Source organism: Tursiops truncatus, chromosome 11, assembly GCF_011762595.2.
Source record: "Tursiops truncatus isolate mTurTru1 chromosome 11, mTurTru1.mat.Y, whole genome shotgun sequence".
Lineage (NCBI taxonomy): Eukaryota > Metazoa > Chordata > Mammalia > Artiodactyla > Delphinidae > Tursiops > Tursiops truncatus.
The window spans coordinates 60,367,771-60,394,849 of NC_047044.1; the positions used below are offsets into that span (position 1 = coordinate 60,367,771).

General features: G+C 40.9%; 1 protein-coding gene across 4 annotated transcripts; it reads right to left on the reverse strand.

The window, feature by feature from the left end:
* EIF4B (eukaryotic translation initiation factor 4B) lies at positions 1–27,031 on the reverse strand. 4 transcript variants are annotated; one of them, XM_019947222.3, is made up of 15 exons: positions 26,901–27,031; positions 18,659–18,796; positions 17,199–17,407; positions 15,069–15,185; positions 13,173–13,227; positions 12,355–12,489; positions 9,662–9,799; positions 9,386–9,559; positions 6,164–6,392; positions 4,880–4,986; positions 3,835–4,048; positions 3,247–3,302; positions 2,565–2,670; positions 2,224–2,293; positions 1–2,090 (listed from the first exon to the last, which is right to left on the reverse strand). In XM_019947222.3, exons 1-15 carry the CDS (start codon positions 26,911–26,913, stop codon positions 2,010–2,012), a joined length of 1,842 nt encoding a protein of 613 aa, XP_019802781.2. In that variant the 5' UTR covers positions 26,914–27,031; the 3' UTR covers positions 1–2,009. The 4 variants fall into 4 exon arrangements, with proteins under 4 accessions (XP_019802781.2, XP_019802780.2, XP_019802783.2 ...); XM_019947221.3 differs by having other exon boundaries at positions 2,565–2,673; XM_019947224.3 differs by having other exon boundaries at positions 4,895–4,986; positions 26,901–27,029.
* Positions 27,032–27,079: the final 48 nt, after the last annotated feature.

The following is a 27,079-nucleotide window of genomic DNA, read 5'->3' on the forward strand; positions in this document are numbered from 1 at the left end:
TTAAAGTGAACTTTAAAGATCAGATTTATTTGGAGAAAACAAAAAACCCCACAACCTAAAGGAAGGGATTTTACATCTCAAGACATCTCCCAGGTATTAAGTCTACAGATTACAAATCATTTTCATAGAAGATATTTTTGTACAAATTTTACATGTATTGAGGAGCGGGTCATAAATCCCTGTTTGTTTTAACAGGGTGGCAGGGTAGAGGAATGGGGGAAAAAACAGCTTTTTTGGACACATCTATTTGGAAGCAGACATGAAGAGGGCAAACCCTACTTTTTCATCATCTATAGCAAATGGTTAAAAAAAAATACCCTCTCAACCTTGGGTATCTCTAAAAGCCACTTCCTAGCTACTACCCACTCCAAGCCAATTATTCAAAGTTACTTCACTTGGTATGTCTTTTATGTCCACTGGGTAAATGATTCATTATGCTCACTGCTGCAGCACTCATAAACCAGCACCCCTGCACGGCTGTAAAGGGTCTAACCTAGGACTGATGCGAGAAGAGACCAAGGTGTCTTTCCTCTGCAGGTACCAATATTGCCTGTAAGGACACCATCTGTTGAGCTGACAGTACCAAGGTGCACATAAAAGCAGGCAAGTAAAGCTACTGTGTTGCAAGAGAAGCCAGGACCTTGTGAAATTGTTCTTCTCCATTATCATTTATTCTCTCAAGGGGATGCTAAAAAAACAGAACCAAAAAAAAACACACATTGGTCTAGGCCACATTATAAATCCAAACATTGGTGTGGGATTTCACTTGGAGAAGGAAACTTTTGTTTTTTAAAAAGCCCCTCAAACCCCAATCAAGGGTGTAAGAAAGGCTCCCAATTTAACCACCCTCGCTCACCACCTAAGACTGGTAATTCTTTTCTGAGGTGTAAAAGGGGTCAAAGCAGCAGGAGCACGAATGGCTGGAGGGAAGGAGTGTCAAAACATGAAGGAGGCAAGATTTGCTTGAGAAAAAGCAGTGATGATTCCTCATTGGACAGCTCCCAGGGGCTCTAGAGAATGCTTAGGAGGTCAAGTATGTGACTTAAGCAGAAGCTGCCTGTAGGAAGGTTAACAGGAAAGATGAACATAAGATGATGACAAGAGTCTAAATTTTTAAAGCTCCAAGATTTCAACAGAATGTGGATATATTTGAACTTTCAGAAGGGACAGGGTTTAAGAAAGGGTGAAACCAGGACACATAAAAGACCTGGGAATTCCCACAACCCCTAAGTGCTTCCTGCTCCAGGAGGTAAACGATTATGTGTTTACTGGAGGTCATACCATTTTCCCTGTTACTGGTGCAAAATAATTCATCAAATCCCCAAGCTTCTTTTCAAATCACGATTTCCCCATTTACTTTGGTCACCAAACAGTCCTATTCTTCAGTGGCCTGTAGACTCACTCCCACCTACCCCCCTGGGGGGCACAAATGAAGGAACTCCCCCTTAGGCTGGCCCCAGTAACTCAGAATTAAATAAGAGGTGGGGCTGGCAGCCTCCTGGAGACTAAAACAACATCAGAGACTAAACCTACCTTGCCAAGAATGGAGAGTTTATTCAGATACTGTTTGCTAATTCATGTATGCCACAACGGGATAAGAATTAAAGGTAGAAACCTCACACTCTTCCTTATACCTGCCTACTGCCCAACTAGATTCCAGACACTGCATCACTATCACTGCCATCTTGCTAAACGGAGGCCCCTAGGCACTAATCACACAGGCAACTGCACGTGTCATAAAAATGCACCACAACTTTAAACTTACAGCATTAAAAGCTGTACGCCTCTCTCTGGCTACATTGGTGAGTCTCCAGTTAGTTCAATATTTTAAAGGCTGCAGCAGCATGCAAAAGAATTTCATTTTGTTTCTTTTTTTTTAAAAAAAAAAAGTTAAGAAAGGTATCCAGGAGATGGTGAGTTTTATTTTATCTTGTCTGGATAGAGGTTTGATTTGCTCTCGAATGTTCCCGGGTGGTGAGAGACTAGGAGAAAGCACAGAATGCAGAGGTCTATTCGGTGTAATCTTCTCCCTCATTTTCATCTTCACCATCAACGGCAAGAGCAGCATACTTGCTTGCAGAACTGAACTTCTGTAATAGACACGATCGATAAGAACAAGCAGCAATGCCTATTTCCAACCACTCTGTTTGCAGCCCCAAATGTACAGGATTTCAATGGCAAAAGTAAGCTACAAGAAGTTGAGGGCAAGTCTTTGACACTCACAGAGGCTGGATCTTCAGCTTTCTTTGGCTCAGGTGCAGATCTGGAGTCTTGATCCTTTTTGCCATCTTTCCTGCAGAGACATGAACAACTTTAGGAGAGGACTCTCCCGATACTCACAAGCAGTTCTGACGTACTGAATAGGCACCTCCAATCAACAGTTCTGGCTATCTAGACATTTTGTCATCTAGATTCTCAGAATTGTAACTGACTATATTGGTTGACTTCAATGGGTTCACAGTGGGAGATCTGGCAAGGCTTGGAGAACCAAGAACTTTCTCATACAAAGACACAGGTATCTAGCATCATATCAAAGATTACAAATGAGGAGGGAACACACGTACCTATCTGACTCCTTCCAGAGGTCTTTGTTCCCTCCATCTCCTGGACCACGGCTGGAATTTCCACTTTGGCCTTTTGGGGCACTCACCCCATCTACTTTATTTTCATCTGCTTGAGTGGAGACACAAAAATAAATGGAAGTCAGTAAAATAGACACTCTTCCTCTCCCAGGTTTCCCTTAAGCTGAAGAGAAGTGTGCCCATATGTACTGAGGGAAATGAAAACTACCCCCAATCCAGATTTCCTTCCTAAGCCCTTCTTCCCTTCTATTATCAGACACAGACACACACACACACCGCAAACAAGATCCACTAAAAAATTCCACCGTGGGGTTATGCCATCATAAAAAGCAAAGTGGAAATAAGGACTATGATGCTGTGTAGTGACCTTGGCCTTGCAGATGGCAACATTTCTAATCTGGACTGAGCATGTCAATTTCCTTCCGATTCTTTTTTTTTCCCTTTCAAAGAAATGTTCTACCGGGAAAGGGCAGGGCTCTATGTTTTCTCCAAAGAGGCCGCTCCTGCCCTCTACTGGAAAGAAAAGGCAGACAATCAAAGAACCTTTAACACAAAAAAATGGGTGCAAAATACAATGATATTCAGTATTTTGTGACTCCTCTATGGGGACTTTTTTATCTAGGCCTCTATGTGGGCGAATAACCTATTCCCCTCTTGGCCTTACCTTTCCTTACTGGTCCTTCCTCAGATGGTTGAGCTGGAACTACTTTCCCTCCACCACTAGAAGGAAAACATGTAATCACATCCATCAGCTATCTTAGGGAAGGAACAGATGAGAAACTTCTACTTCAAGTGAAGTTTTACAGAGAACCAAAAATACATACTTAATGCTGTGAAACATTAAAATACGGGAAAGCAACAATGAAAGCAATTATGTGAACTTGACCAAATGTCATGTCCTTTAGAATTATTATAGTCATGCTAGGTTAATCTTATCCCTCTACTTTACAAATGAGAATCCTAAAACTTAGGGAAGTGATGTGACCCCCAAGGCTGTACTGCCAGAATGTGGCATTGGCGGGTTCCGATTTATAGTGAGTGCAGACTGAGTCACCAAAGTGATGTTAACCAGCTATCAAAACTCCAGAAAACTGAACCACCGGCACACCACAGAATTTGAACTATGACAGCAAAGATGGCAGAACTTATCAGATGCCATAAGGCCAGTACCCCACAGGGCACCTTCCACCACGATAGCACAGCACTGAAGAGTCTATAGCCAACCAACTGCTATGTTTCCAAGCTGACTCACCTTGTAGGGGACTGCTGCTCTGTGTCTGAGCTCTGAGATCGAGCAGGAGGGTTAGAACTTCGCTTCACCCAAGCATTCTCCTTTGGTGGAGGGGCTGGCATTACCTTTAGAGGCTGTTCAGGTTTGGGAGGCTTAGAAGTTGGAGACTGACAGTCTTCCTCTTTATTGGGTGTTTCATTTTCTAGAGACTTCTCACTCTCTCTCCTTCGTGCATCTGTGAAGTCAGAATGGGAAGGTCAAAGCATCAGGAGAAAAGGGCTTATTGGACAACAATCTATTAAGACCTCAACAGAGTGGCAAACGGTCCACATCCGAGTTTACTGCTTTTCATCGTTATTCTTTTTTTTTTTTTTTTTTTTTTTTTTTTTTGCGGTACGCGGGCCTCTCACTGTTGTGGCCTCTCCCGTTGCGGGGCACAGGCTCTGGATGCGCAGGCTCAGCGGCCATGGCTCACGGGCCTAGCTGCTCCGCGGCATGTGGGATCTTCCCGGACCGGGGCACAAACCCGTGTCTCCTGCATCGGCAGGCAGACTCTCAACCACTGCGCCACCAGGGAAGCCCCTCCATCATTATTCTTAAATACAGACCTGCTGAATTTGATTCCCAATAGATACAATTATCCCCAAACTGGTTTCCAAATGTCCTCTGGCAAAAATGTTTTACTGATGCAAGAGAAATAGGAAAAATAATGACACTCCAAGGATAGCTATCTGACCTCTCCTAGGAATGAGAATTCTTTATTTTAGGATTATCATCTTTCTGTATTCTCCATGTTAGAACGTTGGAACTTGAAGAAGGATACACATATGTGTGTGAAGGGGACCTACAATGAAATTGTAAACTCGAGGGACCACTGATCAACTTCCACATAGAGGCTCAATGCACAAGTGCACATACACCCATAACGAAAGTCTCTTCTGGTGCACATTTCTCAGACTTTTCAAAGCAGATGTGAAAGTCAGATCAATCTATGCTAATACTCCAAAATCTCTGTATAATTTGGTTATGGATAGGTTATGGAAAAGGGCAATAATAAGATACCCACCCTGGTCTGACTTACTTCTGCCAGATGTGGATGAGGTCCCCGTTTGTGATGACTCACTTCCTGTCCTCGATCGTTCCTGAGTTTCTTCACTTCGCCAGCTTGGGTGTCTGTATAAAAGAGATTTGACAAAATACATCATGTCCAGCTCAGTGAAGGCCACCTTGGACCCATGCCGACCCCTCAGGAACTATCGCTTATTAATATTTTATCGTGCTGGCTTTATTTACGTGTGGGTGCATGCACCTGTCTCTTTTGCGCAAACCGTTTGAAAGCAGCAGACATTAGCATTCTTTGGTTCTAAATACAGGTATCCCCTGCTTTTCCAAAGTTTCCTTTACGCCACTTCACTTTTACAGAAAGATCCATATATGCTGCTGCTAACCGAAAGAAATCCAAAGAGGATTTCTGCTTTTACATAACCTACATAATCTACGACTCTGCCCTCCCTTAGTGGTAACACAATTCCGCAAATTGCTCAAAACCAGGCCTAGCTTTTCAGCGTATTATAGGAGGTGTCTACCCTATTGGATGTCATGCCATCTTTTTAATAATAAACACTCCTTTACACTATCCTGAAATAACAGATAATATAACCAACATACACACAAATAAAAATAACTGGAAAATAATTTACAGCCTACACTTAGTATCAGTGAAAACATTTTGTCTACTCCATCCCTAATAACTTGAAAAGAGGTAAATCCATCCACCTCACTATGGTGGAGTTTTACTCTACACAATAAAGCAGGGTTTGGCAAATTTTTTCTTAAAGGGCCAGATAAACTTTATTTATAAAAACAGGTACAGGCCACGATTTGCAGACTCTTGTATTAAAGTACCACCAGGGCCCAGGAGGCCTTTCGAAAATCATGAGGGATAAACAACAACTCTTCATCGGGTAAAGAAACTTTCCCACACGCTGCAGACCACCTAGCAGCCCCACCCCACACACTAATGCTAGTAAGTGACAACCAGGAACACCCACAGGAATTTTCCAAGTGCCCCGTGGGGATGTAAGCCCCCCATTAAGAATCACTGGATTGGGGACTCCCCTGGTGGTCCAGTGGCTAAGACTCTGCACTCCCAATGCAGGGGGCCCAGGTTCCATCCCTGGTCAGGGAATTCGATCCCATATGCCACGAATAAGAATTTGTGTGCTGCAACTAAGACCCGGCACAGTCAAATAAATAAAATAAATAAATGTTAAAATAAAGACTCAGGATTAAAAAAAAAAAGAATCACTGGATTCATGGATGTGAAATCCGTAATACAAGACAACCTCACCTCTCCCGAGGCCGTCGTTCTAGTTTTGGCTCATCCAGCTGACGCTGCAGTTTCTCCTGTTCCTTCTGTAGCCGCTCTTCTACTTCTCGTTCTCTAGCAGCTGTGTCAACAGGCTTTGCCCCTCCAAAGATAGAGGCTGCTCGACTGGACTGGGATGTGCTAGCAGAGGAATCATCTTCCTTAGGAGTACTCCGAGGCTTTAGGTTCAGTTTGGGTCTTTGGGGGGGACCTAAGTTAAATGAAAGTCTAAGTAATAGTTTTTGAAAATCATCAGAAGCCGATGGCTGAAAGCCAGATTTCCAGACATACCTCTTAACGAAATGCTTTTTGGGATTCAGATTAGTGAGTGGCCTAGCCAATCCAGCAAAGGTAAAAAGGGAGATCATTTAAAAATGGGTGGCCGAAGAGCCAAGTCCAATTAATCTTTCCACTACCACATCCATGATGCAGTACCAGACTGAGGGAAAGACTAAAAATAGTAAAAATTTCAACGGTAAATTAAGCATTTATCATGATTACTATTATCTGGGGGAAATTTTTTGACTATAAGATATTGGATGAAAAGTATCTTGTTAAAAAATGTGGTCTGGAAGATGGATTGCTTCAGTAGGTTAAGACAAACTTGTAACAGTATGATGCGGAGGCTCTAGTTCTTATATTCTTATCTCTGGGTAGAATATAAATTTGATGGTGATTCATAGGGCAAAGCATGCAACACCGAACATTAGAATATAAACTGTAAGGGAGTCTGACTTCTTCCTGGATCCAAGTTGTCAGAATATTTCAAGATAAACCTGAGTGCTTCAAGGATATTGTATTTCTCAAAATCAGTGTTTATTCTAAGTATTTCAGACACAAAATACATAAAAGATATAAAGAAAGCCTGTGTACATCAACCACCTGACACCACAAAAACCACTGAAGCCTCCCGATAACATGCTTAGTGCTGCGCTGTCTTCTCATAACTAGTATGCTGAATTTGGTATCTATCGTTCTTATGCGTCTTTGGTCTTTTACTACATATCTATGCAACTGCAAACAAAGAGGGTATTGTTTAACAAGATTTAAATTTTCTACAAGGGTTTTAAGTTGGTAGTTTATATAACTTCCGAGATACATTTTTCATCTGTATAACCCTGCGAAGAGCCCATTACCTATGTGAATAGGGTACAACTGGGGTCAGAAAGAGGCACTCATTGAAGTCACACAGCTAACACCTGGTGGACCAAAGAATGAAATCCACGTTATTGAAGCAACTCCACTGCTCCTCCCACTATGGTACACAATATCTCCTTCTTCCTTTGGTAATTTCGTTTACCTACTCAACAAATAACTAGAACACCTATATTTCAGATACCATGCTAACGTCCGGAATATGATGGTTGGGCAATTTTTGTGGAAGGGATGGAGACAACACTGAAGAGGTACAGCAGTGAAGGCCCTTGTACGTCAGAGGTACAAAGGGATATCTTTCAGGCCATGAAGAGACAAGATACAGTTTTAGAAGGAGGAGAATAACCTAATTAGATATCGTTTCAGAAAGACTACTTGGGCCAACGTGAAAATGTAGTGAGGCAGGGAAATGTTAGTAACGTGGGCATAGCAATGAAGTCTGAACAGAGGTAGTGGCAGTGACCCTGAGGACAAGGGGGGCAGATCTTAGAAGGAGTTGGGGGTTTGATCATCGGGGGGAAGGGGGGCTGGAAATCAGGTGTACAGCCATTGGGGGAGGCAAGAAATGGCATGAGAGGCAAAGGTCAGTAGTCAATGAAGACTACATCTGAGCCTCGACTTTTCTCACAAGTAAAGGGAAGACGATAACTGTACATCTACCACATAGAATACTTAAATAATACCTGTATGAGCACTCAGCTCATTGTTGGTGCAGCATAAACGCTCAATAAATGTTAGCTATTATTTCCAGGTTTCTTGCATGGAAATAGAGGAAACAGATATCATCAATGCTTTTAAGAATAAATTTTAGGGACTTCCCTGGTGGCACAGTGGTTAAGAATCCACCTGCCAATGAAGAGGACACGGGTTTGAGCCCTGGTCCAGGAAGATCCCACATGCCACAGAGCAACTAAGCCCGTGTGCCACAACTACTGAGCCTGTGCACCGCAACTACTGAAGCCTGTGCTCCTAGAGCCCGTGCTCCGCAACAAGAGAAGCCACAATGAGACGCCCGCGCACCGCAATGAAGAATAGCCCCCGCTTGCCACAACTGGAGAAATCCCGTGTGCAGCAACCAAGACCCAACACAGCCAAAAATAAATTAAAAAAAAAAAAAAGCCACTGCAATGAGACACCCACGCACCGCAAGGAAGAGTAACCCCCGCTCGACGCAACTAGAGAAAGCCCGTGCACAGCAACGAACACCCATTGCAACCAATAAATATATACATACATACATACATACATAAAATGACATCACTCAAGTCAGAACAACAAATGGCGGCCATTTATAATAATTTTTGAGAGGTCAGAGTTGTAACACACTGTATGTTTTATATAAATGATACAATATCAGGGGCATAATTTTAGAATAGGTACACTGACATCTCACCATTAATTAATGAGTATCAACTACTTGGTATCAATGGCATTGAAATAAGCAACACCTGGTTTTTAACCCACAGTGCCAACCAATTACTGGCTATGAGACCATGTTTGAGTCTCATTCCTTCACTTGAAAAATGGGGCTAAAACAGCCTATTTTAAGTGAGATCATACTATAAGAATGTCTGGCAAATGTTTTTTCCTTTGTTTATACAATATAAATTTTTTTTTTTTTTTTTTTTTGGTACGCGGGCCTCTCACTGCTGTGGCCTCTCCCGTTGCAGAGCACAGGCTCTGGACGCACAGGCTCAACGGCCATGGCTCACGGGCCTAGCCGCTCCGTGGCATGTGGGATCCTCCCAGATCGGGGCACGAACCCGTGTCCCCTGCATCGGCAGGCAGACTCTCAACCACTGAGCCACCAGGGAAGCCCCAATTAAATTTTAACTGAAAAAATCTATATGCTAAAACAGGTTAGAACTAGACTTTATTTCCATTATGTCCATTTTTACCTGATGCTCTTTCCATTATGTTCCAATGCAACCTTTACTATGTGTAGGTTCTATCTGTGCCCACTTAAGGGATCTGAAACATAACTGAAAAATTCCCAACCAGTTCCTCTAGCGGTAATGCCCCATTAAGTAAGCAAAAGCAAATGATTACCTCTATCATCTCGCCTATAATCATCCCGAGAGTAATCGTCTCTGGAGCTCCATGACCGGTCATCTCGTCTTTCGTATCTGTCTTCATAGCGGTCCCCGCCTCCTCTGTAGTCATCATCCCTACGGTACCCACTACCAAATGCTCTTCTGCCACTGCCTATCCTGGAATCGTAGCCTGTAAACATATCCCAAATTGTGATCATCACACTGGAAGGGAGAAGGCAAGAAAGGAGTTCTTAAAAGAAAGCAATTTAACTTAATTGTGTTTTACAGCGACCTCTATCATAGTCTCTGCTGCCTCGGTCATCATAGCGATCTCGGCCCCCGTATCGATCCATGTCCCGGCGTGGGCCATCACGGTAACTGTCCCGATACCCATCACGATATCGGTCTGAATCGTAACGATCTCGATACTCTAGAGAGCAAAGAGACAGGTATCGTCATTCCTTTTTCTTTGACACATACTGATAAGAACAAACATAGCCCATTAGGTCAGTTTGTTTTCATGATTTCATATTCACTGCTGTGTCTGTTTTTATTTAAAAAAAAAATCCCATTATATCCAAGGTAGAAGAATTTGTATTGAATTAAAGTTTCCTTGGTATTTATTTTAAAAAGTTCTCCACTAATTCAATAAATGTTGCTGGGCTAACAATTTAGGAGGGAGTTAGGGGAGAGAAAAATCTCTATACAGTAGTACTGCCTTATGTGTGGTTTCACTTTTTGACATTTCAGTTACCTGTGGTCAACCAGTCCAAAAATTTTAAATGAAAAATTCCAGAAATACACAATTCGTTAAGTTTTAAATTGCGTGCTGTTCTGAGTAGCATGATGAAATCTCGTGCCGTCTCCCTCCAACCTGCCCGGGATGTGAATCATCCCTTTGTCCAGCATATCCACGCTGTACAGTATAGGACAGTAAGATATTTTGAGAGAGAGAGATCAGATTCATGTAACTTTTATTACAGTATACTGTTATGTATAGGAAAAAACATAGCATAAAACATAGGGTTCAGTAATATCTGAGGTTTCAGGCATCCAGGAGGGTTCTTGGAATGTATCCCCACAGATGAGGGGGCGCGGGGACTACTTTATATCCCATAATGAACTTCCCGGATTAAAGATGTGAATACTAAAAATGTAAGCACAAAGCACCAGAAGAAAATATAGTTGGAATCTTTCATGCCTGATACCAAAGAACCAAAGACTACTTAAAAAGTTTAGCATGGAGGGAATTTCCTGGTGGTCCAGTGGTTAGGACTTCGTGCTTCCACTGCAGGGGGCCTGGGTTCCATCCCTGATAGGGGAAGTAAGATGCCGCAAGCCACGTGGCCCGGCAAACAAAAAGTTTAGCACAGAAAAACAATACACATACCACAAATCTGAGAGGCAAACAAAATAAGAAAAATATATGTAACATATGACAACTGGTTAATTACCTGTTACTGCTTAAGTAACAGAAACTAAAACGGGACATTGTTTTCTACTGCCCAAATGGAAAGGTTAAAATAAATGATACATCTTGTAGTGGCAAAGTTTAGCACAATAAGTCAATTCCTACTCTGCTGAGTTGAAAATAGTTCAAAGGCCTTGAAAGTTGTTTCGGAACTGTATACTAAAAGATTTAAAAAACATGTATACCCTCTGGGCCAGCAATTTAACTTCTAGGAATTTAACCTGAGCAAGTAACTGGACACTTTATACAGATATACATATAAGAAGGTTCTCTGGATTGTTGTTTATAATATTAAAATCATTGCATGCTATTTAGCTTCAGGTGACATGTCAGAAACCCAGATTTTTATATGGAAAAAAAAAACCCTCAATGTCTAAACATGAACCAATTAAAAAACAAAACAAAAAAACTTAAAAGACATTTTGAGTTTAATTGTGAGTAGCCCTAAGAAGTATCTTAGTTTTATGACAGCTTCCTTTTAAAACAATGGTTTCATTTTGCAAAGGACATCACTTTGTCTACGTGAACATTCATCCGCAGGTAGTTTAAATTTTAAAAATTAAGGGACTTCCCTGGTGGTCCAGAGGTTAAGACTCCGCGCTTCCAGTGCAGGGGCAAGGGTTTGATCCCCGGACCAGGGCAGGGGGGATGCAGACGGACAGGGGGACGACACTAAGACTCCACAAGAGGCTTGGCGCGGCCAAACAAAACAGGTCTTGAATTTTATCCTTGTCATCACATGTATGTTATGCTATCAAATATTCTATTATATAGACAAACCACTACTTAGTCATTTCTTTTTTTTTTTTTGCGTTACGCCGGCCTCTCACTGTTGTGGCCTCTCCCGTTGCGGAGAACAGGATCCGGAAGCGCAGGCTCAGCGGCCGTGGCTTATGGGCCCAGCCGCTCCGCGGTACGTGGGATCTTCCCGGACCAGGGTACAAACCCGTGTTCCCTGCATCGGCAGGCGGACTCTCAACCACTGCGCCACCAGGGAAGCCCACTTAGTCATTTCTTTACTCAACAGAAGGTCCTTTCCATTAAAAAAAGAAATGACAGTGTTGAGTCTTTCTTCATGTATTTCAATAAAGTTGCAGCATTTTCTCCACAAACGTTTTACAAAAGCTTTTATTGGATTTAGGTGGTGTGTGTAAAAGTTTATCCCAGCTCCTACCCCATGACATTCTCTACTCCCCTTCTCTAAATTACATTTTATTTGCATATTGTTTCTCTCGCTTGGTTTAAATAATGTCCAACAAAGACAGTATTTTTGTCTGTTTTGTTCACTGCTGTATCCTGAGCTTACAAAAGTATCTGGCACGTGGTAGACATTTAGTATTTTTGAAGGTAATGAATTTTCTGCTATTTTAAAAGGCATCTTAAATTTTTTTTCTGCATCTACTGCTACCCTCCTCTTTATCTGCTATGGTGATCATCTACATTAACACATTTGTCCTATTACAAAACAACCCCCCAGAATACACAAGAAACTAACTAGATAAAAATGAACTTACTGTCTCCAAAGCTATCATCACCTCTTCTAGGTGGGTAGTCATCAAAGCTGTCTGTAGCAGGACGGGCCCTCCAGTCTGTATCTGTTTTGTCAGAATCCCGATTTCTATCGCGGCCAAAAGAACGATCATCCCTGTCTACAGATATATAAAATGAAAAAACACAGGTTAGCTCACAAAAACTTTTGCCAGCTATTTCTCATATGCACAGAGGCCCCCTCCTGCCCCCACATACTGCACTTCTTGCTTACCCCACAGCGTCATCACGAAGTCGCCCCAGGCCCCGTAAGTGTACTCTCCAACTCAACCAAGTGACTCCCTTCCTCACATTTATTCCTACTGGTTTAATGCTTACCTGTCTCATCTTCTGGATAGGCATCTTAAAATTTTTTAAAGATAGGCCAGGAACCCCCTGAAATATACATGAATCAGGCTCCTCTTGTGTCCAGTGTGCTGCTAAGTACGTAATCTATTTAGTATATATTTAACGTTCATCTAGGTCAATCAGGGTTTCTCAGTCTCAACACTACCAACATTTTGGGCTGGACAATTCTTTGTTGGGGCGGCTGTCACACGCATTACAGGATAGTCCCTGGATGCTATTAGACGTTAGGAGCCCTCCCCACAGTTGTGACAACCCAAATGTCTCCCAAAATTGACAAATATGCCCTGTGAAGCAAAACCATCCTCAGTCAAGAACTACTGCTCAAGGTTAAGGTGGCCCCCACTATCTGCCTCTACTACAAGTTTCTGGGGAAGGGCACCTCTGCTTTGTCTTCCCAGGACCGTGACAAAACAAAACATTCAATCATCTTTCCTACCTTTATCCTGTGCTTGATCAGCAACGTCCACTCGAATTCTCCTGTTACCTAGAGACTGAGAGCATAGGACCATATTAACCAACCTTTTGCCCCATTATGCACAAATCCCATGAGTGACCTTGAACGTCTGGGCATAGCAGAAGCACTGGGGGAAGGAAGATAAAGGAAGAACACTGTAATCTAGCCAACACTACAATTTGTTGGCTAAAGAATCCTTTATAAAGACTTGAATATAAAATAACCCCTTAGAATTAACATTTAAGTTGGGCTTAAATGAATGTCAGGTCAATTGTCTTACTATTTTTATAAAGTCAAACCTCACAGAATAGATTTAACTTTTTAACTATCACAGGCAATTTGTCACATGTAATAAATTAAAAATATTTCTAGACAACTAGCTAAATAAAAGGTATTATTTGGGTCCAGGGCAATTATGCATTCAAACATTTGTAGAGTCCCTACTATGCACCAGCAAAGTTGCATAAAGCATGGTCTGTTTATCATCTCAAGTTCTTTCACTCAGTATTACCTTACGATAAATCAGTTCCTCCAGGATACCCTCTGATTTCCCTTTCCCACATCACTATTTATATACTTTGAACCCAATTATTTCTACTGATGATATTTTTCTCTTTTCATAGTAGAATCTACAGTTGAAGAAGGATAACAATGAAATTTAGTTAAGAACACCTGGAATTATATTAAATACCACTATGATGATATCTCTAAATACAAACTAACTCCCAAGTCTGGACCATGACAACACTATTTAACAGTCAATTCAGCAAACTTCAGATAATAACAATTGTATGGTATTCTTTTTCTTATTCAGACTGAGAGGTAAAAGTTAGTAATGTTACTAAAACCTAAATGACCTGAGAAGAAAAACTTTCAAACAACTTTTGCTTTTCATATATTTAACTAAATACATGAATTTTATTCCTATTTGACATCTGCTTCAGATTATCGTGGTGGTACTCAAGTTATGAGATAGGAAAAATATTTTAAGAGGAGTTGCTTTCAATCACGTCCAATGGCAGACATGGACCATAGAATTATGGCACAAATGGCATTGGAAATCACCTTCTCAACGAACAATGAGATGTTTCTGGAATTAAAAGAGAAAAAAACCAGCCTTTTTTTCTTTCGATATATAATCAGTTTGATTTCTAAAGTCACTCACTAGAGATAAAAAAGCAGTTCTTGGATTAGAAACTTCCATCACTAACAAGTAACTAAATGTTTCAATATCCTGCTCTGGCTAGCCTAGGAATCCCTACCTGGCACCAATCACTTAAATAACTGTACTTCAATTAGATTTAATCTCCATCCCCCCTCATGTATTAACAACAGCTAAATCTCCTCTCCCCACAGAACCTCTAGTGTCTGGATTAAAAAATATCTATGGGCAATGTTACAAAGCAGGACTGAATGTTCACTGTCATTCTCCTGTAACAGATTCCCAGAAGAGCCCTCTTAAAAATAAAAAATTACTTCCCTGAAAATGAGGTAACGTCTTTAAATACTAAAATAACATGATTTTTCTATTTGCCTTGATCCGGTCATATTATTTTGAAAAAGCAAAGCCACAGAGCTGAGGCAAAGCTGTGCGTAAACTAACGTGAGATTTTATTAAGGACTTCGTGGTGGATTTCTTCACAATTTCCCACCTAAACACATTCCTGAATTACTAGGCCCTGCTGAACTTGCAGAAGGGAGGTGTGACGTGCTAGATGTTGAATGTTAACCGGTATATTGATAAATAATCCAGGCTTTTCTTTGTAGGTACTATGGGAATCTTCGAAACAGCTATTGACCTGGCCTAAAAACTATCAGTTTGATAAACACAAGAGCTGTTAGCTCCCAGCCCTCACCTCCCACCCTTAGTTTATTTACCTCTTCATTGAGGCTCAGGGCAGTGAACAAGGAATCCAGGTCCTCAAACTCAGCATAACCAAAACCTTTCAACCTCTCAGGATTGCTGGGTTCACGTGGTAAACGCACTGCACTGATCTAAGGAGGAAAGAAACAAAAAATATTTCCTAATTCAATGCTCTTGTTCATTTATCATCATCTTTTTTTTTTTTTACCATTGTGTATGCAGTGGATTTCTCGGAAGAATACCCAAGAACCTGGCTGTCTCCAGGAGGAAAACCGGTACAGAGGGATACAAGAGAGACTTCATCGTATACCCTGTTAAACCTTTTCAATTTGAACAATATGAATTTAACCTTTAAAAAACTAAGGAGTTCAGTGTATTCCTTGTACCCCTGACTTCTGCTTCATTCTACATTTCTAGTTTTTAGTTGTTTTTCAATTAAGAGGAACTGCCTGTGTTCCACAATTAGTTTATTTCCAATTTTTGTCTCTCAGAAATTTGACTCAGTTTTTGCCAAAAAATTTTCTGGGCAGTATATTTTTTGGCAAGCTGACTTACCTGAGAAACATTACTTACTGTCTTCATTATTAATAGCTTGGCTGAATCAAACACTGGATTGTACACCCTCACCATACTTACCCCTTCTGCCGAATTCTGAGATGGTAAACCACTGAATTGTACTTTTCACTTTTTATGTCTGTTTTCTTACTCTTTTTACTTATTTCTTCATTTCTCCAATATTTTGCATATATTCAAGCTATCTTTTGCATCACTGATTTGATACTTTATTCTGGGCTCCTGAGATATAGATTTTGTCACAGTCGCTTTTAAATTCTAGTTTAACTCAACTTATGAGGAGAGCAGGAAAAGGAACAAAATAAAAAGGGAATAAAATAAAAGGAAGTAGCTACAGACCAATTCTAGAGCATAAAGGTGAAAAGCCTGAACAGGCCAGAGATTATTCAACACTCTACAGAAGAAAGAGGCTACTAGAGAGGAATCCAAAACAGGCCATGCTTCTAGATGTACTACATAATTAAACAGAGAGTAAAATTTGTAAGTTGTTAGCAAAAATAATCACACAAGAAAAGCCAGCTACAGAAGTTGATGGCCCATTGCAGAGAACAGGATCTAGTAAAGAAGTCAACCAACATAGCAAAAGCGAAGGAGGGTTGACATATATACACTAATATGTATAAAACATAACTAATAAGAACGTGCTGTATTCATAAAAAAAAAAGCGAACGAGGGAGGGACTTCCCTGGTGGTCCAGTGGTTAAGAATCCATCTTCCAATTTAGGGGACGTGGGTTTGATTCCTGGTTGGGAAACTAAGATCCCAGGTACCGCGGGGCAACTAAGCCTGCGAGCCGCAACTAGACAGCCCAAGCACTCTGGGGCCCACAACTAGAGAAGCCCACATGCCGCAATGAAGACCCAACGCAGCCAAAACAAAAAAGTGAAAGGGGAGCAGTTTCTTAGAAGAAACCTAGTTTTTAATGTCTTCTCTTCAGCAAAGACTCTGGAGAAAAACCGAATAGAATTGGAAATTATTACTCATTCTTCCATTTTTGAAATCCTAAGTATTTTTTCATCAAAGTTTAGAAAAAGGATTCTTAGCACCTCACACTCACTTTTTCGTCTTTCTGGAAACTTCTAGGTCAGTGTTTTCAAACATCCTGCCTTAAGCTTTTTAAGCAAGCCTGTGAATCCCATTATATGTGAACAGACTCTGTTAATAAAAACTACACATCTGCTCAGTTAAACGTATTCATATAAAAAATTAAAATGTAATTTTGATATAAGCCTGAATGTCAAGAACAGAACAGCTGAGTTCAGAGAAACTTTCTTCCACTTTCCAACGTTTAACTGGGTATGTCACCTTTAAATTTCATAGAGAAGGGATATATATTTTTGAGAGATTCTCTCTATATCAATAAGGTATTAAATTTGCTGATAAGACTGTCCAACTGGTTTTGGATGAGAACATTCTCAGCCAAAGGGCCTAAACAACATTAAATTACATACCTGTTTCTTCCAAGTATAGACATAACCTCAGATCCTTTCTCAACACAGAAATTCAGAGACATTCACTACCCATACAGTACCCTCCATATCTAGTTAATTGCCTAAAACCTTTACACTTACATTTAATCCTCTAAAGAATTCCTTAATGGAGTCTTCTGTCACATCATAGGGCAGGTTCCCTAGAAAAGCAGTGTAGGGTGGTGATTTGGGAAGACGGCTCCGGTCGATATTGGGTTTCCCGAGCAGCCCGTGGAGCAGTGGGCAGGATGGAACGGTCAATTGGAGGTGCCCTATACACGTCATCATCATTACTATGCAAGTGGTTGAAACTAGGATAGAAAAGTAGACATAAGAAATTAGAAGAAACTTCCCTTACTGCCACTGTAGAATAAGAGGACATATGCTAAGCGCCAAGTATTAAATAAGCTATATCAGGAAATAAACAGATAAAAAGGGTAGGGGGGTTCAGCAATAAGGACCCTTTACAGACAAAATGCTTCTGAAATGTCAGAATCAGATAGCAATGCAAAGACTCAGTACTATTTACTGCCTCTTTGTTTCTAAGTATTTCAAGGCCTTTCAAGGCCCAGGCTTTTGTTAACAGAATCATAACTTATTCCTTATGCAGCAGAGAAATGAGAGAATATCAATCACTATTTATGGAATGTTACCGTGTGCCAGGTACTTCATATTCATTATATCCCAACTCACCTTTGTAATAATCATGTGAGTTTGTTTCCCATTTTACAGAAAAGGAAACTAAGATTTCAGGAAGGTTTTGTAACTTGCCCAAGGTCACACAGATGGTAGTGTAGTAGGATGGTAATCTTAGTGGAGCTAGGAGATACTGTCCCTACTGCACTGCCCATGAATTTGTACTTCAGGTATCAACACTTATGGAAAACATGATCTAGATGAAATTTCTTGTTACAAAAACAGGTCACAAAAGTATTCTTCTGTTTGCAATTAAAGCTTTTAGAGAAAAATGATGGGTGATCAGACTTACGTCATACCCAACGATCTTATAGCTCCTACCTGTTCCTGGCTATTCCTTGAAGGCACAAATTCAAATGATACCCCAATGACTCTTCTGCATTTTCCCACCATAATTCCTATTCCTATTCCTTTTCCTCAGACCGGTTCTGTTACCCAGGGACGCCCCTGACTTCATACTAATAGCTCTTAGAACAAATTATTCCTTGACTCTTGAGTATAAAGACCGTATAGGTTAATACTGCATATTACTTTATGAGGACATCACAGAATTTCAGACCTAAAATGAAATAATCTAGTCCTTACTTTACAAATGAAGAAAATAAGGCTTAAAAGGATAGTACGCTGAGAAAGCCATGTTACTACAATAGCCAGAATTAGCACTAAGCTCTCTTGAATCACCACTTTAGCCCCTATCACAAACTCTTAGAGCCTAAACCTAAGATTCTACAAAATACATAAACATAGGTTCTACAAAATTAGTTAAATTCCTTCCAAATTACACGTGAGAACAATTATTGTGGAACAGATTTTGTCTAGAAGGTAATGAAAATTCCAAACACGACGGAAAACAAAAGAAAAGTTACCATCTCCTTCTAGGTCATCTGTTTCATCAGCCCAGCTGACTGGTTTGGGGACATAGGTGCTTCCTCCACCAGTCCCTCCATCCTCAGCCAGGAAGTCTGTTAGGGAGATAGTCTTCCCCTTCTTATTCTTCTTTTTTGCTATTTAAAAGGGCCAGAGAAAGATTATTCATCAATACTTGGGTATTTACAGAGTTGTACAATGCACTATTGTTAAATGTATTTATAAAGAAAGCAACAATAAATGCCCATCAAAGGTTCAGATTGTGGTACATTTCTGTGAAAGAATTCCATGCAGATATAAAGGAGAAAGCACAATGTACTGGCACAGAAAGTCCGAGATGTGAAAAATAAAAAGTTACAGAATACATATTATGTAAGTCCCCCTTTCTTTTAAAAAATTTATTTATTTATTTTTGGCTGCGTTGGGTCTTCGTTGCTGCGCGCAGGCTTTCTCTAGTTGCAGCGAGCAGGGGCTACTCTTTGTTGCAGTGCGCGGGCTTCTCATTGCAGTGGCTTCTCTTGTTGTGGAGCACAGGCCCTAGGTGTGCAGGCTTCAGTAGTTGTGGCATGAGGGTTCAGGAGTTGGGGCGCACAGGCTCTAGAGCACAGGCTCAGTAGTTGTGGTGCATGGACTTAGTTGCTCTGTGGCGTGTGGGATGTTCCTGGACCAGGGCTCGAACCCGTGTCCCCTGCATTGGCAGGTGGATTCTTAACCACTGCGCCACCAGGGAAGCCCCTATGTAAGTCCCTGTTGTTTAAATATACATTATGCATACGGATGCAAAGGGGTCTAGAAGGGTTTTCAAACTTACTCTGGGAGTAAAACTGAGGTGGGGGCAGCAACCTTTTATTTCCTACTATATTCACTTGTGTAGCATTTGAGATTTTTGTAGGTTACTACATTTATTGCTCCTGGGACACAAAGAAATAAAACAAAATCCCTATACCTAATAATATATTCTGTATGACACTTTGGAGAATTGTTTGATACTCGTAAAATAACCACATGAGGAAGGAATCATTACTATCAATTTACAGAGAAGGAAACCAAGTCTCACAGAGGTTAAATGACCATCCTAAAGTTACAGTGATATTAGATGGCAGAGCTAGAATTAAACCTAAGGTTTTGGATACCAAGTCTAGGGCTCTTCCCATGGGAGCCCCAGCTCCTAAGAAGCTTGTTATTAGTTCTATGGCAGGTTATCACAACCAGGGCAAATGTACTCACTGTCATTTGAAAGTGTTCAAATTGTAAGACTCATATACACAGCTTGATTTCTCTGCCCTCTAGGAAAAAAAAAAAAAAAAATCTCCTTCCCTACCTTAATACCACATATGAAGATGAGATATTATACTAAAGGGAAAACATAGGAAATCCCTAAGAACCAACAATTTAAATGTTTCCCATGGTTATGAAATCTTTAGGAATCTCTAAATGGCTCCACTTAGTGGCCTGACCTTGGCTCTTTAACTCTCCAGCCCTCAGAACTTCTGAGATGGCACCCACCAGCAGCTAACGCAGAAGAGTTGAAAGGACTAACTGAAGTTCTAAAACTGGCCCCCGAGAACAGCTGCGACATAATTAAGACAAAAAACAAGCAGCTCTGCTGTTAACAAAGATCATTTTCATGGCTTTTATAATGATGAGTTCCTCCTCCATGTTCCAATTCTCAACAAATTTTCCATCCAAGAGGATGAGAATCTGTAACTTGATGCACCATTTGCTTAACTGAATGAAGATTGTTCTCTCACCTGGTACCTGCCTTTCCTTTAAAATACCATTTTCAGGAACTAAAGACCTGCTTGCTACGAATGTTATGAACATTCTGGACACAATATGAATTAAATTCATATATAAAACAAAGGGAAAAGGTATACCTCAATCAAACTCTTATTATTCTTATGTTGGACGTGACCTCATTTTGCACACTGAGATTATGGTCTCAATGTGCAAACCAGACAAACTTGGCTGTAATTATACAGAGAAAAGACGGTCTTGAACGTGAAGTTTCCATGTCTCTCTCAAGTGACTTAACACTAACGCTGCTCCAAAACTATAATTTATGATCACCAGGTTATATTTTGGATCTATTATATGCTTTGAAAGAAAGCAGCTATGCAAAGTTTAAGTCCTATAGCACTGATATTGCTCCTAGCTCATATGCAAAGGCCTAGGGGAAATTTTAATTTGAATAAGACATAAAGCATACCTCTGTGGTAGAATGCTTATAATGTATAGGCTTATTTTAGTTGTCCAATTTAAAAATAAGTGTCTGGGACTAGTATGATGCTAGCTAGAGATCTTTAGCTTCATGGGGCTTAACGTAGTATCATGATCTGTCTGGTCACTGAGAAAATAAAAATAGAATTGGTGGTCAGTCATACAATGCGGTCAAGTCCAACATAAGAATAGTAAGAGTTTGACTGAGGGATCCCTTTTCCCTTTGTTTTATATATGAATCTAATACCAAAACAGCACAGTCTGGAATTAACCCGCCCTTTGGTCTGATTCTGGCTTACATCAATTTTCTAAATCAGAGTTTCTCAACTTTTACCCCTTGACTCTTGACAAACAAGTCTCACACTCTCCTTTAATGTTATTTGAAATTTCAAAATAATAAATATCATGACAAAGAAAAATATTAAAGCACTGTTTTAGAATGTCTTTTCAAATCATACATCTCCCTCTCCCCTGATTCTGTGACTGGCCCCTCCAAAAACTTCTGGCTGAGAATCACTGTGGGATGATGGACAGTCTTCAATTAAAGACAGGCTAAAATTCTTCCACAAGATCCCTAACTTCCGTTTCTTTAAATCTAGCAGCAGCATTGACTCAATCACAATATAAGCAGATTTAAAGGAACAAGCCTTTAAAAAGTAAAATGAATAAACCTAAATGTTTGTTCCACTGTATTTTATTTCAGTAACCGAGAAACAATGTTATCTAAATCCTCCTTGTGCTTTGCTCCTTCAATATCTAGGTCCATTCCATGTTTAGGATTTCAACAATGTTCTCTTCTTTATAAGTAAAGCATCATTTAATGCTCTAGGGGTATCAATCCCTTGATACAATGATTGAACTGGTCCAACTCTTATAGTTTTCTTTACATCTTATGTGAATTGGTTAAAGTTAAACCAACCACCTGGTAAACAAAACACATTCCAATTACTTAAGACCAAATCCACATGGACTAAGAGGAAAAAAAATAATATGTCCCAGAAATTTTCTTAAATCCTCTAACTGCCTGTCTCATTACAATTGTAATTTATTCACTAAGTACTAGGTTCTTGTGAAGGTCTTTATATACTCATCTAGGTTAAAGAAAAGATCTTACAATTACAGTCTTCTTAATTAAAAAAACAAGCTTTGTTATGACATATAAAAATAAATACTACAACTGATCAGCTTAACTCTTTGTTTCTCAATTTCTGCATCACTGACATTTGAGGTTGGGTAATTCTGTGTTGGGGGGCGATGGGGTGTCCCGTCCATTGTATGATATTTAACAGCATCTCCAGTCTCGACTTAGATGTCAGTAGCAACCCCTCCACCCCACTGTGACAAAAATGTCTCCAGACATTGCCAAATGTCCTCTGGGATGGGTGAGACAAAACTGCCCATGATTGAGCACCACTGCTCTAAGTGGTAATTTCATATCAATAAATAAGTAGACAAACAAAAGGAAACGTTAGCCCTATATAAAGCACATCAGCAGAAAAGTGACCACATTCAACCAAGTCTTCAGGACTATCAGGCTGTAGCAAGTAAAAATGCTTCCTTTATTTTTCTCAGAATGTTGTCCTGTTAACTCCATTGTATTAGTAATAAAAGCACGAACTGACAGACACTGGAGTGATAAAATCTGTGGAAGTGCTGTTTTCCTTAAACAAAACAGAAGACACCTTAAAGTACTTTAATCAATAAAGCTTATTTGTTGTACAATGCAGCCCTACTTCTCCATCTTTCTTAAACTAGTATCTCTTATTTAGGAAGGAGAATTCACATAGCTCTTAACATTCAGGTAAGTTGTCAAAAATTCAGTTTCTTAATTTTAGATCTTGCCAGACTAAGTCCCACTTACTTTACAGGGTTATCAAGTCTTCTGAATGTGTTAGCAACTACAGACTAGGAGGGCTTCCCTGGTGGCACAGTGGTTAAGAATCTGCCTGCCAATCAATGCAGGGGACATGGGTTCGATCCCTGGTCCGGGAAGATCCCACATGCCGCGGGGCAGCTAAGCCCGTGCGCCACAACTACTGAGCCTGCACTTTAGAGCTCACGAGCCAAAACTACTGAAGCCTGCGCACCTAGAGCCTGTGCTCTGCAACAAGAGAAGCCACTGCATTGAGAAGCCCGTGCACCACAAAGAAGAGCAGACCCCGCTCCCCGCAACTAGAGAAAGCCCACGTGCAGCAACGAAGACCCAATGCAGACAAAAACAAATAAATAAGTAAACTTATTAAAAAAAAAAAGACTAAGTCAGAAAGTGTCATAAAAGCCCGTACAAAATCACAGCATTATTCATAATTGGCAAAAAACTGGAAACAATCCAAATGCCCACCAACTGATGAATAGATAAATAAATTGTAGATGTCCACACAACGGAATTGTCAATAAAAAGGAACGAGTATCCATACATCCTACAATATGGATGGATGAACCCTGAAACATGCTAAGAGAAAGAAGCTAGCAACAAAAGTCCACCCACTATATGATTCCATTTATATGAAACGTTCAGGATAAGTAAATACAAAAACCCAGTAAGATTAATGGCTGGTGAGGGGAGAAGAGAAATGACTGCTAATGGGAAAAGTGTTTCTTTCTGGGAAGTGAATCCTGCCAGTCTCCAGAATTAAAAGCTAGTTAACGATCAACAAATATTTCCTTAAAGAAACAATACTGTACAAATGCAATCTACTCAAGTACCAGAGTGCCTAGAACTGAACTAATCTGCTGATTAGAGCCCAGCACAAAAAGATATTTCATACAATGCAGTACAGTATCATGATGTTGAGAGGCTTCAACCTTTACTATGCTACTGTTTAGCAGAGTAGAGAATAAAGTCTAAGTCAGGACCAATAAGCTCCACCACCTTGACTCCTATGTTCAGTTGTTATGGGACCTCTCTTCTCTGTCCAACTTCTTCATATTGACACAATCTGAGGAAAATGCCACACTGTCTTTTCCTTACCTCTCCACACTACTCAATTTGATCACTTACATAAAATATATAAAATAAGTGTCCAATACAACATCATGCAGATAGATCACTACACAAAGTACTTGCAGCTTTTCTTTAAGAGAGGAGCTATAAAAATTCAAGAATAACTTCTTGCTTTGGGCATTTTCCTACCATTAGGACCACAGCAATATCCATTACAAACCTAAGAAACTGACTTTGGTGTGTGCACTTATAAATGTACATACATATACTTAATTACAAACAAGCAGTTAAAAAACAAACAAACCCCAAATCCTTAAGTTAACTCTTTCCCCCATGATCAGGAAAACAAATTCTAGGATGTTTTGAGACAAATACAATGTAGTAGGGTATCCTATCTCAAGCTATACATGGTATGTGACATACCTCAAAGCTGTATAAAAATATATACATTTTTTAAAAAGTGACATTACTTAGAAATATGATGTTTTACCTTGGTACTTCTCTCTGTATTTGTACTTGAATTTTCATAAGGAGTTTTAACCTTGGCCTTCTGAATCTGGGTATCTTACTCCCAGAATAACAAACATGATACAGGAAGGGATATGAAAATAGGTAATACGTGAAGAGCATATAATAGCAACCACTGAAACTATTTTTCACCATAAGGGTCAGAATTGTATGAAAACAACCATTGGACACTATCCTCACCCCATAAAAAATAATCAAGATGATACATATAATTCTGGAAAGTGTTATGCAAATGAAAGGCCTTGTGTGGGCATAGATACACTATTTACAATCTCAAAGCAGTCTAGTCTCAAAAACTGTTAACCCATATCAAATACATTTGATCCCCCATAGGTAAGGAGAGTAGATTCAATAGTCAGCTCTGGGACACCTCCTGTTCTTGAAGTTCAATAATGGGTCACACTGGATACTGGTATTACTGCAAAGAATTTTTGGGTCTCACTTATCAGTAAAAGAGGCCTATGAAGTTTTATCATGTATTTTCACTAAGAAAATGTAAGATCTGTTTTTTCAACAAGACACCAGGCACCCTCAAGAAGTATATTGAAAATACACTAATTTTACGGACTCATTAATACAGTCATGTGGGAATACTGGTCACTCAACCAAGTCAATGCAATGGGAAAGGATTCAAAGTGGGGAAAGAAATTTGATAGTTTCTCAAGGGCAGACTGTCAGATGCAACCTTGCACCTGGATACTAGCATAAGTGTAACTTACACATACTACACAAGCTAAAGATTCATGGAACCGAATGAAATGAGATGAGGGCTTCCAGGCAGGTAAAGTGGAAGAACAGGAGGAGACCTCACTAAGTACATCCAGTTTAATCAGTCTGGATTTCACTCAATTCTGTAAAATGAAGGACAGATTGTTAATGGTGTCTTCCACCTCTAAAACTTCCACACAAGTTTTGAGAAAGGGAATACAGGCTTTTCTCTAGATTATGACACTAAGCCATCAGGATGGCAAATTCAGGCCAAATAAGTAGTTCAGATGAAGCTCTTGGGCAGCATCCCAAACTTAGGATGACATGGAAGCCAACCTTGTTAGTTCCAAGTTGATAATAGAGAAGAGTGAGAAGTTTCAAAGATATCGACCTTACTCTGCCATCAGCACGCAGTGTGACCTGAACGAATCATTTCATCTTCCTCAGATGGGAGACACCAATATCTGCCTATGTTATCTCACAGAACATCAAATTACACAACATACAAAAAAGTGCTAGGTCCACGTCAAGCGCTACACTAATAAAAGGTATTATGTTCAAATGCACCTCAATTTCCTCAAAGACATACATCTCTATGTAACAGTGGAGAGAAATCCGTGGTGAGAAATGAGTGTCCGGAGATAACAGTTGTTCAATAAATGTTTTGTAGAATGCAGGGTCATGCCAGGGAAAAGAGACCATATCTGCCAAACTAAAATTACTGCTACGAAATGTTGGCACAGCTCACTAAGTCCATCAGAAATGCAAGTAGACTTGCATGTCAGTGATATTCCCTCTCCCAAAGTCAAAGAAATCAACTCCAACCACTAATATTCTAAAAGCACCCCCAAGCAGTTGTGCAAATATCTTCCAAAAAAAAAAAAAAGCCCAACTCGACCACTGGGGCTATCAAAACTCGACCAAAATCAAAATGGAAGTTGTCAAGGGATCAGATCTTGCTCACCATTATATCTCCAATACCTAGAATCGTGCCTGGCACGTATATAGCTCACACTCAGTAAAAATGTTGACTGTATAAAACAGCCTAGAAGAAATGTAGGTCTCCACCCTGTTTCTCTCCTCCAACACGTGGGCGCCCCACATCGGGTTCCCCATCCCCATCTAACTCCAGTAACTTCAACCTCCAAACCTAACACATTTACCCCTGTAAAAATATAAGGGCCGGGTCACACTCTAACAGGGGAAGGTCTGAAAGTGGAAGGACCTAAAAAGAAAGCAACACAGGTGCGTAAACCTTCCCATCTGGGCTCTCGCGCGTGCTTTTAAGGAGCGCCCGTCTCCACTACCCTCGTCTCTTCTACCGCGCACGCGCACCGCCGCCTTCCCCCGCCCCTCCACCGACTCGCGCTCGCGTTCTAACTGCCCCCCCTTTATTCCCTGCCCCCACTCCCGTCCGCAAAGGCCTCGCGCCTCTGAGACCTGGTCTAGTGTGCACCCGTCCGCGCGCCAACCGCCTCTTTCCCTCCACCACGCCTTCACGCGGACACAGTGCTTCACGTCTATGCGAAGGCCTCACGTCTCCCGCGGCTCTTTCTGCGCCTCCTCCTCACTCCAAGTCAAGCCAGAGTCCACCATTGCTCCCAAGTCCAACCTCGCGCATACGGGGTGAAAAGGGTGTGAGGGGGAGGGGAAGGTGTCCTTCCCCTCCCCCCAAACATCCCGAGGCGATAACCTCACATGGCCTAGCCGCCAGCCTGCCGCAGCCCCAAAATCCGAAGGGAAGCGGTGCCGCCCATCCCCCGACTCCAGAGAACCAATGGATCAGGGTCGGTGAGTCGCTTCGGACCCCGGTCCTTGGCCGCGCTCGGCCGCTCACTCACCTGAGGCCGCCATGTTGGGAGAGGGAGAGAGAACGCAAAAGACCCGGATGGGGCAGTCACGTGATTATAGCGAGCGCGTCGGGCTAGGAGACGCAAAACTGGGAGGGGGCGGGGAGGCGAGGAGGGACACAGGAGGCGGGGCGGCGCTGCTCTGGGTTCGTAAAGCAGCGCGAGGAGGT

Bases quoted from the DNA above. Each gene is read 5' to 3' on its own strand.
- EIF4B (XM_019947221.3), bottom strand. The intron at 17,408-18,658 runs GTAACTTTTCTT...TTTCTATCCTAG, and splicing joins AGATGACCTAGAAGGAGATG to TTTCAACCACTTGCATAGTA. The intron at 4,987-6,163 runs GTGAGGTTGTCT...TCTTTTATACAG, and splicing joins GAACGACGGCCTCGGGAGAG to ACACCCAAGCTGGCGAAGTG.